This window comes from Medicago truncatula, chromosome 1, assembly GCF_003473485.1.
Source record: "Medicago truncatula cultivar Jemalong A17 chromosome 1, MtrunA17r5.0-ANR, whole genome shotgun sequence".
Lineage (NCBI taxonomy): Eukaryota > Viridiplantae > Streptophyta > Magnoliopsida > Fabales > Fabaceae > Medicago > Medicago truncatula.
The window spans coordinates 6,827,230-6,841,155 of NC_053042.1; the positions used below are offsets into that span (position 1 = coordinate 6,827,230).

General features: G+C 34.2%; 2 protein-coding genes across 2 annotated transcripts; both read right to left on the minus strand.

The window, feature by feature from the left end:
• Nucleotides 1-4,218: 4,218 nt before the first annotated feature.
• On the minus strand, nucleotides 4,219-7,034 carry LOC25482111 (arabinosyltransferase RRA3). Its single transcript, XM_013610612.3, has 2 exons — nucleotides 6,675-7,034; nucleotides 4,219-5,581 (listed from the first exon to the last, which is right to left on the minus strand). The coding sequence occupies exons 1-2, from the start codon at nucleotides 6,846-6,848 to the stop codon at nucleotides 4,469-4,471; spliced, it is 1,287 nt and encodes a 428-aa protein (XP_013466066.1). The 5' UTR covers nucleotides 6,849-7,034; the 3' UTR covers nucleotides 4,219-4,468.
• A 1,454-nt stretch (nucleotides 7,035-8,488) lies between these two features.
• LOC25482112 (probable protein phosphatase 2C 55) lies at nucleotides 8,489-13,692 on the minus strand. The gene is made up of 5 exons (XM_013610613.2): nucleotides 13,487-13,692; nucleotides 12,508-13,382; nucleotides 11,084-11,408; nucleotides 10,210-10,359; nucleotides 8,489-9,090 (listed from the first exon to the last, which is right to left on the minus strand). The coding sequence occupies exons 2-5, from the start codon at nucleotides 13,260-13,262 to the stop codon at nucleotides 8,794-8,796; spliced, it is 1,527 nt and encodes a 508-aa protein (XP_013466067.1). The 5' UTR covers nucleotides 13,263-13,382; nucleotides 13,487-13,692; the 3' UTR covers nucleotides 8,489-8,793.
• Between the last annotated feature and the right edge of the window lie 234 nt (nucleotides 13,693-13,926).

Sequence of the window (13,926 nt, forward strand, 5' to 3'; positions counted from 1 at the left end):
CAAAACAAAATTTTCACCTTTATTTGTGAATCGTTGAACACTGATTCATCTAAACCCAAATTGATATTATTCGATTATGCCCTTTTCTGGTAGAATTCTTTTCTGGTACAATTGCAAAACAAAATTTTTAACTTTATTTTATGAATCGATGAATAAAAGGACGTTTTCACCAATTATTGAAATTAGTGGCATCGGTTTGCTTTTGAATGTTATTGGTACCTTTGTGGCAGGGATTTGCGAATGTTCTTGCTGCCTTTGGAGTTTTTGAAATGGCTGAATGTTATTAAGTTTAATTTTTGTTTGGCTTAGCAAAGGTGTACCAAACACATGAAAAAATAAAATTATATTTTCCTATTGTTTATCATGTGTGCACCAAACATGTGATAGGATAAACGTTATCAAGTCACTATCATATCATATCTTTATCCATCTTCTTATCCTATCATTTGTTTGTTTATCCTATCATTTATTTATCATATCATATGCACCAAACGAGCTCTATATAAAACGCTATTTTACTTCTATAGCATTTCTTCATTGCTTTAGATTCCACGGGCGTCTTGTGCCTTTCCATTCCCATGTACTTTCTCCTGTCAAATTTTGTTTGATTCTCGTGTTGCATGTATTTACAGGTGTAAAACACAAAAATACATAAAAGATCCCATCAATGTAAGTGCCATCTGCAAAATCAGAAATTAATGGGTTTACTTAAATCCATCAAAAATTTGCGTAACCTAAAGCGGAAATTAATGGATTTATCTAAACCGATTCAATAATATAACTGATGGTTATTTTACCTCACTCAAACCAAAGTAACATACACAATTCAGGTCTTGAGTTTGGCAAAATCCAACCCAAACCGACCCACATACACCCCAGTAAAAATGATGAAGCTACAAAACTAAGCTTATGTCAAAATTCATTGTGATTCCATAAAGTCGGTGCCAAACAAAAAGATTGTTATATTGAAAGTCCTTACCATGGTTCATTTATATCTCTACACTATCATTTTTAACATTTGGCATTTAATATCTAGCTGCTACAACTAACTGATTCTTCATTTATATTTTTCGCTGTTGACAGACTGAGAATCAAATTCGTACTAATAATAATGCAAATGGACCACTAGAATTATTCAATTCATAGGAATCACATTATTGCAACTTGATAGGCTAGGCATGCATGATAAAAACAAATTTTTCAAATAGGAAATGAAATCAAAAATATCTAGAAAAGAACAAATTGGATTGAGTTATTATGAGTAGAAAAAAGACTTTGAAAGGGTCCCCAAATAAATAGCCAAATTCGATCGTTCAAAGCATGGGGTAGCAAGCAAGGTCCGGGGGGTGCAGAAATGGCAGAAGACTGACTGTAAGAGCACGTGGGGGGTGACTGGGGACATTACATTACATTACGTTGTTAAATTCAAAGGTGAAAAGCTGAACAACACAAGTAGTAGGGTCTGGTGTTGCTGCAACCAACGACAATAATTCCCAAACAATTAAGGAAAATTCTACTCATCCTTAATATGGCAACATGAGTTCAAATCTACATGTTGGTTTTGTGTTTTGATTTGAAAATATACTTAACCATAATTCATATTTATACCGTCCAAAAATGCATTTTCAGAACCATGTTAAAGCTCTTCACAAGCAAGGGATGAAAATTGGTATCAATTAAATAAAAGGGAAATGATAGTTTAATTTGATATTAAAGTTCGACAATAATTTAAAGGGAATGGCTAACCGGTGCCTCCGGGGCACTAATTAAGGATATGAAAAAGGAAATTATATAGTAGTTAATGTATTGAAATTGTGTAATTAATTTATAATAAAGTCAAAAACAGTTTCATTTTATGATAATAATTCCCTTTTATGATATGCTTAACCAGTATCCCGCACCGGTTAGCAGGACCCTAATTTAAATAGTAAATTCAATTTAAATATATAGCTAATTGATCACACATAATAGGTGTTACATTCATTAATCATTCACTCAACATAATTTTGAATGTATCAACCACGATTTTCAATTTGAAATCAAACCGTGGTTAATGAATATTATGAATATTTAAACTTCAGAAATGCATGCATTAAACACAATTTATTAAAATTGCGGTTAATATAAACACACACATGAACGAGTTATATTATTTGACGGTAGTTATCTTTCTGATCATGGGAGATCAGGTTTTGGAGGTCTTATAAGAAACAATAATGGTGATTGGTTGCTGGGTTTTTTTCTTCTAGATTTTGTGGTATTACTTCTTGCTTGGCGGCCGAATTGTATGCCATTTTTTATGGTCTTCATATTGCGTATGATGCGGGTCACATGAACATTATTCTTGAATCAAATTATAGGATGGCTCTTGATTTAATCATGTCGAATGTCGAATCTCATCATCCTCATGCTCCTCTGATTAGTCAGATTGTCCAACTGCAACATCGAGATTGAATTGTTCATTTTCAGCATGCCCTCCGTCAAGGTAACGAGTGTGCGGATTGGCTTGCTAAGCATGATGCTTCTTTTGGATTTTTTTACCCTTCTCAACTGCATCATTCCCTTCTGGATGATGCTCTTGGAGTTGTTCGCTTGAGATTGTAGTTTGGTTTTGTTTTTATCATTTATTCTTGATAAAAAAAAAGAGGTTAATATTTGTTTGGCTGAGTCTGAGATGTTTTCGGTGCGTTTGATCTGCTAAACTACTTGATAGAACAACACATGACAAACTTACTTTTATGGTATTGAATAATACTTAGTCTTATACGATTTTTTTATGGACAAAATATTATTTTGATATTTTAGTCAACTTGTATGTGGGAGAAAAAGTTGTGTTGTGATTTAGTGAGTGACAAGAATTTTAGTTTTTGTCTTGTCCCTTGTCTCTAATTTATCATGTCCCTAAAACAGTTTTATAAATCAAACACCGCACAAATAAAATTGTCATGTCTTGTCCTTCTATTTTTAGCAGATTAAATGCAACTTGTGATAATTAACCACATTTTAATAATACAAATTGATAGGGTGCTTTGACCATAAAACTAGATAGCATGAAGCCAAAATCACCGAGTCTGCAGCCACCAAGAGGGAGCAGACCATTTCCCTGAGGGGGTGCAAACAGCTCAAACGAGCTGGGCCTCCCTTAAGGATGGGCCTCAAGAGTGGGGGTTCCTCATGATTGATTTTGGTGTTAGGTGGAGGTTCCTCGTGTATACGGTAGTCATTTTCACCTCTGGGTGTACCGCATATATACGGCACCTTGTATTTATCTTTTAAAAAATATAAATAGAACATCGCTCTTTAAAAAAAAAAAACACGTTTTGATTTTATCACTGGCCTCTTTTCATTCCCAGAGCCGAGCCTCCGAATTCTCAGGGACGGCCCTGCTCACTTTCTCTAAATTCATAAGGATCATATTAAGATACACATGGTCTTGATTTTTATCTTGTTATTGTAAATTGTGAATATGGGTATACGTATTACGTAATAATCAAGTCACAATAAATTATTCACAATAAATGTGTTTCTAAAGGTAAAGGAAAGTTCAATGTACATGTAAATTTTACTATGAGCAAGGTTGATTTGACCAAGGATCTTTGTTTCACCATTTTCATACAACCGAGCACTTTTGGCATGCAAATTTTACTATGATTCTTTGTATTATTTTGCTACGTCTGAATGAGAAATTATGAGAGAATAAGTACATTTCTTTACAACACGCTATTTGTAGATCCAACATTTTTTCATGATGACCAAAAGCAACTGCAACAAACTATGGAACCAGATTTCAAACCATGAAAGTATCTCTGCATGATTTGTTTTGGACTAAAAGTACATCTGAATGATGATTGTTGCTTTTAGTACTGAGTTGTTTTGTTTCTGAAAATAGTAAGTAAAAAAATTATGTTCTATTAACTTAATTTAGCATGGATCATAATTTTATTAACCAAGATTTTAGTTCTATGAGTTGTTTCTTTTGAAGGTATTTGTTTGGAGGAAAAAAATATTAATTTAATTATAAAAACGGTTATAATTTTCCAACCAACTAGATGCATTGACTTACCTAAACTAAAATTATCATCAAACCCTTCAGATTGCATATCTAATCTAATCTAATCTAATCTCAATTATGCTGTATAACTGTCATTTGATTCATGTTCCTGTTTGGCAAGGAAAACTAAGATCCAAGTAAGATTAATTAGCTAAGAAAAGACCCAATTTTTTTGCAAAGACGTTGAATTTCAACTTCCATACACACAAGAAGACATATACAAAGTTAAAAGTATATAGATTACAAAAACTAGTCTAATCATCGAATATGACAGGCCGAAAACAGAAAGAACAGTGAGATAAAACTGATCCTGAGAGATAAATTAAAGAACCTTCCGCTCTACCACAACAATTGGAGAATACAAAATACAAATCATTTTCGTGTTGGAACCATATTGATTTCGATTTTGATATCCTACTAATCAGAACCATCTGGGAAACTGTCGAGCGCATCTTGTTTCTCATTGACATAGAACTCGACTACAGCCTTCATCCTTGCAAGTTTATCAGGATGGTAGTTAACATGTACAATCACAGGCTTCAACTTCTTGAGCTTAGCATCTTTTCTCACAGTCTTAAACAGAACCTTACTGTTCATAAAAAGGTACATATCCATTGTTCTCTTTGCAGCATGAAGTCCATCATAACCAGGATGTGAAGGGTAAAAAAGTTCTTCATTAAAAACTGCTTGATCCCATGCTTTCTCTTTAGAAAGCCGGTCCGCAACGCGATCCAAAAGCTCAATTGAAGGAAGTGTTGGTCTTATGTAAAAAAAGCCAGAGTTAAAAACCCATATTCTCATGGTATGAGCATATCTAGCCCAACCCATTTTAGGTTCATCAAAGACATCGTTAAACCCGTAAGCTGTATGGTTATTATGCCCATCCGACATTGACTCCACATCTGAATCCCTATAAATATAATCAAAGGGGTTCTGCAAATACACAATATCAACATCTGAGAGGAGAACGCTGTAACCCAATTGAAGAAACTCTCTCAAAATGCGAAATTTCAGTCCGGAAACAGCATGGTTTCCACCTGACTTGGCAATCGAATCAACACCTTGATCCGGGTCTCTTCTATAGACAGGAACATCATTTGACTTACAAAACTCTTCAATTCTGTCATCTAATGCAACAACCAAATAATTAGATATGCCAACCTTCTTGATATTGGTGAACCATACCTGTAACATCTCCAACACATTAGTGTTAGCCAGAACAACAACGACCTCTTTATAAATAGCAATTTCCGCCAAGAGTTTTGCCAATCTAGGGTTCACTGACTCATCGGGAATAACAGAAGGATTTGTTCTGAGAGCCTTGACAGTACCAAAAGGACCAGCCTTGTGCTTCTCACCAAGCACAACAAACTGTTCCGTAGCATGACCCTTTCCTTGCTCCGCCAAACGCAGCTTCTCCATTAGACCTTTCACCTGCTTCTTCAGCTCAAAATTCTTCTCTTTAGCTGATTGAATATTCAATTTCAACACATTAACTTGTTCTGGCGATTCGCACTCTGTCGAAACAATCTAACGACACAACATAACAAAATTAAAAAGAATACTGAACAAACTCTTTAAGAATTTAGCTCTTCTAAATGAGCAATTCATTCTAGCATGTAAAATAAGTAATCTCAATAAAAACAACAAATCATCAATTTAGTCTCTAAAGTATCATTTTCTCTCCAATTTAACGCCTAAAGTACATAAGTATATAAGTTGTGCAAAGTTGTGCCGTAAGGGCGCAAGTTAAGGATATCAAAAGTGGAAATTTTGCATTGAAATGAACAATATTTTGATTTTAAAAAAGTTGAATGCACGACTTTTAAGACAAATATCTTATATTGAGTTCCTTAATCCATGTTATTAAGATGTGGCAAGGGCACATGTTAGCATTTGCCAAAGTATATAAGTAGTCCCTAAAGTATATAAAATCCATTAATCTAATCCACGTTATTAAGATGTCAGGGACTAACGTGATAAACTTTCACAAACATTAAGGACTACTTCTAATATTATATGATTCGCTATACAAGTTAGCACAAGCATTCTGATTAGTTCAGAACTAGTGGTTTTTATTCCGATGCATGTATGATTCGCGATACATGTTGATGTAACATAAATCATTGATGATATTTTTTCATGGACAATTGAGATTACTTACTTTACCCATAAATTGAATGGCTAACTTCAGAGTAAAAAGATTAAATTTTTGAATAAAAATAGAGAAAACCTAATGATGTTATAGCAGTTACCAAGTTTTTTAAATATTAGACCATATTCTGAAAAACAACTTATTTGTAGCTTATAGCACAAGCTGCTTTCATATAAGCTAAAGCTGTTTTCACAAGCTATCTTGAAGAACATAAGTAAATAAGCTGAAAACAGCTTATGAACAACATCACTGAGATGTTTACAAAAGTGTCTCAAACTCTCTCACAAAACATATGTTAGTAGATAAGCTGAAGTAAGTCAATCCAAATATACCTGTAAATAAACCGTCTCACAAAACTTACGTCATTAAATAGATAAACTGAAATAAGTTGTTTCAAACAAAGTCTTAAAGTAGAAAGAAGCTAAAAATAGATTATATTACTAAATTGAAGCAGATATAGAAAGCAACCTTGTGGCTGAGAATGGTCTGAGTTGAGGTGGTGGAAATGAAGAAACCATGAGGAGAGAAGAAAGCGAAGATGCAACCAAGAAGAACACCGATGAAAACGGCAACGGCGATCCGAGAAGCGGTGATTGAATGATTCTTATCTCTGGTCAGCAATGCATCTCTGCGACCCGCCATTGATGTTTATCAAATTTCGATCGGAAACCTTAAAGTCAACTGAAAACAACAACCACTGGACTTGTTGTTTCTGAGAGTCGTGTTCAACTCGGAGGGAGGAACAACTAACAATCAACACATTATTGGTTTTTTTTTTACTCTAACATCATCGTTGATTGTTTTTACCACATTTATGTCTGTCTCTTTTGTTTTTTGTTTTGGTAATATTCTTTGTCTAAAATCTAGATGCACAAGTATTTTAATATTTTCTTAAATTATTATGGTGTAGATGCATTATACTCTAACTTTATGTTTATGTTTTTTGTAAGGAATTTATGTTTATATCTGGTGCAAATGCAAAGAAAGTGCATTATTTTTTTTATTTTTTTGTATATATCAAAACATATTTTACTATAATAAAATGATTCAAAACCACAAAATGAATCAAAACAAAAATTAATGAGAGAAATTTAGTGAGAAAAAACTTAAAATTCCTCTCTAATTCCGTTGCTAAGTTTTGCAACCAAAGAATTTGTGAGGGATTTTATTTTTTCCATCACTATTTCCCTCTCTAATTTTGCTTTTATAGTAGTGATTGAAAAATAAAAGGTTTAAATACACATTTGTCTCTGTCATTAAAACGTGATTTTCCCTAAAAAAAAATATATATAGACTTCAACATTATAATTTCAAGATTATTTGTTTTTAAACCCATTTGGGTTGGCCTAGTGGTTGGTTTGGGATCTTGGAGTTTGCTCCTTCAAAGTCCATAAACGGGGCCCCCGCAAGTAGGCGGTGGAATTGATCCACTCAGATTAGTCGATTATTGTATCGAATACCGAATTTTTAAAAAAAAAAAAATTATTTATTTTTAAATGTTCGTAGCGTTTAACAGTACAAAATAGAATATATGGTAAGGAGTGGTCCAAAATTCTTTAAAAAACAGGGGTCGAAAATACCTTTAATTTTACAATTTGATGACACGAAAGTTTAAAAGAGAAAAATCTTAAATTATAATGTTGGAATAGAAGAAAAAAAGTAGAGAAGTGTAAATTGAAACTCCCTCAAATGGCAGGGTAAAAGCACATTTAACCCAAAAATAAAAGGAGCAAATGAGGACAAATAAACTTCATATATTTTTTTCTTTCCAGCCATTGTTATGCTCTCTTGGCTCATTGTTGTAACTTGGCACATCTATCTATTCGTAAACTTCATTTATGTGAAAAGTACCAGCCAAAGGAGCAAATGAGGACAAATAAACTTAATTTCTTTCCCCATTTTACATGCAACTCTCTGCTCCTCTCTTATCCTACGAGGCTCTGATACATACTGTCTGGGAGCTTTCCCTTGGGATTTCAAATTTTTAAAGCACATATTTGCAACTAAGTCGTGACATTAAGCAACAATTAAAGTATTTACAAATTATAATGCAGAAGATCCTCATTATTCACCAAGTGTAAAATTTAATTGCATTTTTTATGTGTTTATAATTATGGAATAGATACTGGAATGAAAATAAAATCTCGATACTACCACTTCGCAAGTTTTATGATGTAAGTGAGTCTCACATCCCACTTGAGAAGATGGTACAATATCTCTCCCGATCATAACTTCAGATAAGATGTTCCTATACTTGTTACTATAAATGCAGCAAAAGTCGATTATAGGAGACAAAAATTGATATTTGATTTTATTACAACACTGGTGTCAAGAACAATCTCAACACAAAAGTCAATAGACTCGGTACATCATTGTCAACCTTAATATTATTACATTCAAGTCTAACTAGGCATACATTCACATTTTAGCAACTAAATGGTCGGAAAAAAACAAACCAAAGGATAAAATGGCCGAGCAAGATTTTTAAGTTCAAAGGACATCTCAACAGAATGTGACTTCAAAATAACAAGTCATCACTTGGACAAAATGTGTGTGTATATGTACAAGGGGGTACGGCAAAACGATTCTACGTATCCCCAGAACCAGTAATATATGAAACTACAACCGTGGTGTCATCAAGCTTGCCACCATAGTAGCGAAATCCAGCATCTTGTGCAGCAGTTGAAAAAGGAGTCTGCCTGTCTTTATCCAGTGCCCGTTGACGTGCCAATGCAGCTATCTTCTGAGCTGTGACCTGAGGGCTGAAGCCAGCTCTTACACCATGAACCACCACCGCCGTAATCTCATTATTGTATAGGTTATCAAACAGCCCATCTGTTCCAGCAACTATGACATCGCCAGGAGCAACAGCAACTGTAAAAACCTGATATAAACAACAGGAACCCATATAAGCACCCTACAAGTATCACAGAACTAAATGCATGGAGCCAACTCTAGTCACCGCCAAAAAAAAAAACACTATCATAAAACCTGACTAATTGCAATGCTTAAAAACCATATGAACATAATATTTGCAAAAAGTTACCCCATGGCATAAACAAGACAATATATTAGGCAGAATCTAGTAGCAATGCACCTTTGATAGCAAACACTGTCATGTGTGCAAGTAAGTACTTTGTAGCAAACAAGCAAACTTGTCAGAACACTACAGAGCTAAGGCCTCAAATATATACAGCCAAACACGTAGGGTTGGTGAACAATTAGATCAAAATCTTTATGGATCATATACTACGTATATAATAGGCTTGACTCAACAACAATTAATTAAACGAAAAATATCAGGAGCTCATTGACACTAGGACGGATGAATGGTAACCATTCCTACTTACTGTCACTCTAACGACCACCATTTAATCAAGCTGAATTCCGTCAAACTCAACCTATTTTATTTTGGCGGCAGCATAACTATTCATTGAATGTCTAAACTTAGTTTTACATTTTTTACGCCACGACCCCCACTCTATTGACTTATACACTATAGCAGCGTTTACTCTAGTCCTTGCTCACCTATTATATCAAGTCCCTAGGTTTACAATCTATATCAATAAGGGTTAGCATTCAATTAGACTGTTTCACATTAGTTTATATGTTCGGCCTACAGGTTTCACCTGTAATCGGAGCTAAAATACGTAAGATGAAACATGCAAAGGATGAAACAATTTAATATGTAAATATATAAACTGAATAAAGATGGCACATTTAAGGGACTAAATTGCAAATCTCAAAAAACAATTGACTAAATAAAACCAATCCTATAAACAAGGATTATAAACTTAATTGAACAAATATCTATTTCATGAACTCTTCAGAGGCTAGTTCCAAATCTTACAGTAGATTCACAGTGAACAAGAAATTACGGGATTTTATCAATTGGAAAGTGATATATAGGAAAACCATCATATCCTTTTGTATGCATTTAAAGTTGCACAAAGGGGATGTACATATGAAAGAATAACATTCCAGAAAGGATAATAATCAATACCTGACCAGAACTAGGTAAATCACTATGGCTACTACATTCCAACTGATAGGTGAAATTGAAATCATGTTGCTGCACTGGAGACTGGAATATGGTGCAACCATCACGGATAACCATAAACCCACTGTCTCCCAAATTAATAGCATGAAGCCCCTATGAAAAGAGCGCAAAAAATGAATATATGTTGACAAAAAAATGCTTCAAATAAGATATACTGTACCAAGGAATATGAAATAACATATCGAAGCTCAACATATTCTTGATAAGTCACTATATACCAAAAAACATCACAATATCACTCACAGCAAAAATAAAGGCAGGTCAAGTTCCAGGACTAAGTTCTTTTGGAGTTCAAAAGTACTCAACAGTCAACATTAACTGACTTTATGCTTTGACAAGTCCAAGGCCAACAGACTTATATTTAAGAAAATTTAAGAACATCGGTCCCTTTTCATGCTAGTTAGAAATCAAAAGGGTGACAGATCTACAAAGTTCTAATTCACTGCCTTGACAAATAATGATGTCCTTGACTTCCTAAGAAATTATCACTAGACAGTGAAAATTATTTTGAATACCCACATATCACCCCAACTAGTTCTAGTTATATCATTCAGTCGCAAATAAATTTACCACAAATAGGGAGACAACTGTAAGGGCTGAAAGCAATCACCAAATGACCATCAGATAATTTAAAATAGATAATGGAAATATCAAGTAAATAGATGTAATAGCAATGGCATATAAACTCTATAGTTAATTCTACTCTATCAGCATTCTATAATGTTTTAGCTTAAAAGCATTGTATTCTACAAGTCAGTGTGACAGAATCGAAGTTCTTGCAATACTCCAAAGAGGATAGCATAAAGATGAAGGTAACCTGATCAGTAAGAGCAATGATGCATGCTGTAGATGAACCCTTAGCTTTTGTACTTGAGTATGCTTTTTCCAGCACCCTAGCTGGGTCAACTGAACCTTTGGGCTCCTCCCGAATAGCATCTACTGAATTGGACATGAGCTCACGGGAGTAATATCCAGAATTAACACCAACATCTGCCCAGCCACCAACACCATCTGCCACTCCCACTGCTTGTTCCTCAGAACATATAAAATGAGCATCTTCTCCACCAGTTTCTTCTTTATCAGGATGAGGCAAGTAGCATGATCCAGATACCAGCTTCAGGGTTTTCCCGGAAGGAGTTTTCCTGCAATCACCATATCCAGTCACATCATAACAACTAATATTGTAAATCCAGAATATATTTCATCACTGTGTATAGTCTAATGTTGTTTTTTGATTATAAAATCCAGATTTCAATGGGAAATAGTAGTTTATATAAAAAATAAAAAATAGAGAGAGAGAGAGAGAGAGAGATTCGGGTAAAAAAATTGGCTCACTATTGATGCATGTACACAGATACTATGGGTTAACTCATAGATCCGACACTTTTAAGTCATTGATATGAAAATCACTAGTTTAAAATGTCAAGGTTAAATTATGGAAGCCATCAAGTTTTCTCATATTGAGGGAAACATAGAACACTTCAATAACACAAGGTCTTTGAATCTTTAGCAAATAGACTACTCGACTTTCAATCCCAACAACTAAGCTTTCAACTTCATATTTTTTACTATTTTTTTAACTAATGAACCTCCAACCTATTGATTAAGAAAGAACCGCCAATCTGCTTTTTTGTTCTTTAAAAAAACATTAATAAGAAAAAGTTGTTCCATTTTGAGGAGTGGTTTTACAATGATAGGGCAAACTCCATTTACAATGATATAACACATAAGAACTATTAGAGTCTATAGTCCCCTATGCCCAAAAGCCCCAACTTTCTCTCAAATGATGAGATAGTCTTCCTCTCAGCCCCCTATGATCTATAATACTAACTAATCCTGAACATAGGAAGGGTTAATCATCATATTCATAATCCCAAAATAGCACCAGTCAAATGCAAATGTTCAGTAAATGTCAGCTTTTCAGTGTTCTAAAACTAGTAAAGCTAAATGAGCTCTGTGACCCTTTCTATGCAAAGATGGGATTCGATTCAACCATATCTCTTTTACACAAAATACCTTAAGTCAAAATCCCCATGTTCTGTTTAAAGTACCCTTTGATCACATATAGATATTTTGTTATGCAAATTACTCAAACAGTCAAACTACATATAACAGGTCACTAAGACACAGCGCAAAACAAGCAGCACTACAATTTTTATATTGATTTAACTGCAGAAAATATATATAGTTTCAAACCTATGATCTGAGTATAATGGCAAACACGAGAGGGAAACAACTTACAGTTCAGATGAATCGGCAGAATTCTTTTGCTTCTCCTCACGGGCAGCGGTGTCAACGGGGACGTCATGAGCAGGGCCAGCAGAGTTAGACGATGTTGAAAAACTATGTAAATCTCCATACCCTGACTGTGTGTAATGCCAAGAACTGAGCCAACTCTTTGCAGCATTACAAACAAAATATCCAAAAATTGCACCATTATCTGGCTGCTGACGGTTACTCAAACACATGCGCACTTTTCCACCATTCCTCAAACCACTGTTCAAATACACACTATTGCTCCTCTTTGTTGACAACAAACTCCAACCACGCTTCAGAGTCGTGTTATCTAAAGAGCCTTCACAAACAACCATCCCAGGTAAGCGGGCAGCCATTGTTTTAATCTGAAACTTGTCAGCCCCAGAAAGGGCACGATCAATGTGATAACTACAAACCTGAATCGATGGCCCTGATACAGACGGAACCGAAAACGTTCTAGACAATGTATCAACAACCGTCAACGTTCTTCTTTTACCTACAAACTCCGGACTGGAATCTAAGGCAACCCCGGGACGTGCAAAAAGGGTTGCCTCGACAAAAAATGAACTTGATTTATTCACAGAATGAAAAAACTTAGAACCACTACCAAACCATAACTTCCCTTGTCCAATCAGAATTTCAGCAGAATCCTGAATTCCAATTTTTTTCCCCAAAATAGATCCGAGCCTCGAAAAATAACTGGATGGCATTTTACAGACACAGTAATAATTCAGATTCATCAAACACAACAAGACGATTACCAGAACCAATACAAGCTAAATACAATAATCTCATAACTTCACACACATCAACGCTTAATTCACCAAAAATTACAAAATTCACACAAACCCCTTCAAATCCTGCAATTAATTATTATTATAGACCTGAATTAATCCACAAAACAATTAAAATAAAATTGAATTAAAGAAAAATGAATTCTTGAGAAAAGGGGGGAGAATCTTACAATTGGGGGAAAATGGATGAATAGAAAACCTAACCCTAAAAGTAATTGAAGAAAATTAGAGTGAGAGAGAAATTAGGGTTTGAGTTGTAGGCGGGAATAGAGAAGGAGCTTGCGCCTATAACAACAACCACAGCTTGATGACCGGTCAGAAGTTTATTTATTTAGTTTATAAAATTTAATTAATCTGTTTTTTTTAACGGAATCTCGTAATTTCTATGAGTGTTAATGTAATATCGTTATGGATGTTGTTATAACTTACAACAACTTGATTAGATTAGATTATTAACGGCAAATAACAGAAAAAATATTCGACTAAAACATAGTTAGTTTTTCAGATTATTTTATAATTTCAGCGGTAATTTTCTATAATTTTGGCCCATAAAAATGTTCAACTAAAACATAATCAATGATTAAAATCTCAAAAAAAAAAAAAAATCAAT

Excerpts from the sequence above, each read along its gene's own strand:
- LOC25482111 (XM_013610612.3), bottom strand. The coding sequence starts at position 6,848 with ATGGCGGGTCGCAGAGATGCATTGCTGACCAGAGATAAGAATCATTCA. Across the intron at positions 5,582-6,674 it reads AGACCATTCTCAGCCACAAG|ATTGTTTCGACAGAGTGCGA; the intron begins GTTGCTTTCTAT and ends TTGTGTCGTTAG.
- LOC25482112 (XM_013610613.2), bottom strand. The coding sequence starts at position 13,262 with ATGAATCTGAATTATTACTGTGTCTGTAAAATGCCATCCAGTTATTTT. Across the intron at positions 10,360-11,083 it reads TCATTGCTCTTACTGATCAG|GGGCTTCATGCTATTAATTT; the intron begins GTTACCTTCATC and ends CTCTTTTCATAG. Across the intron at positions 9,091-10,209 it reads ATTTACCTAGTTCTGGTCAG|GTTTTTACAGTTGCTGTTGC; the intron begins GTATTGATTATT and ends TGTTTATATCAG.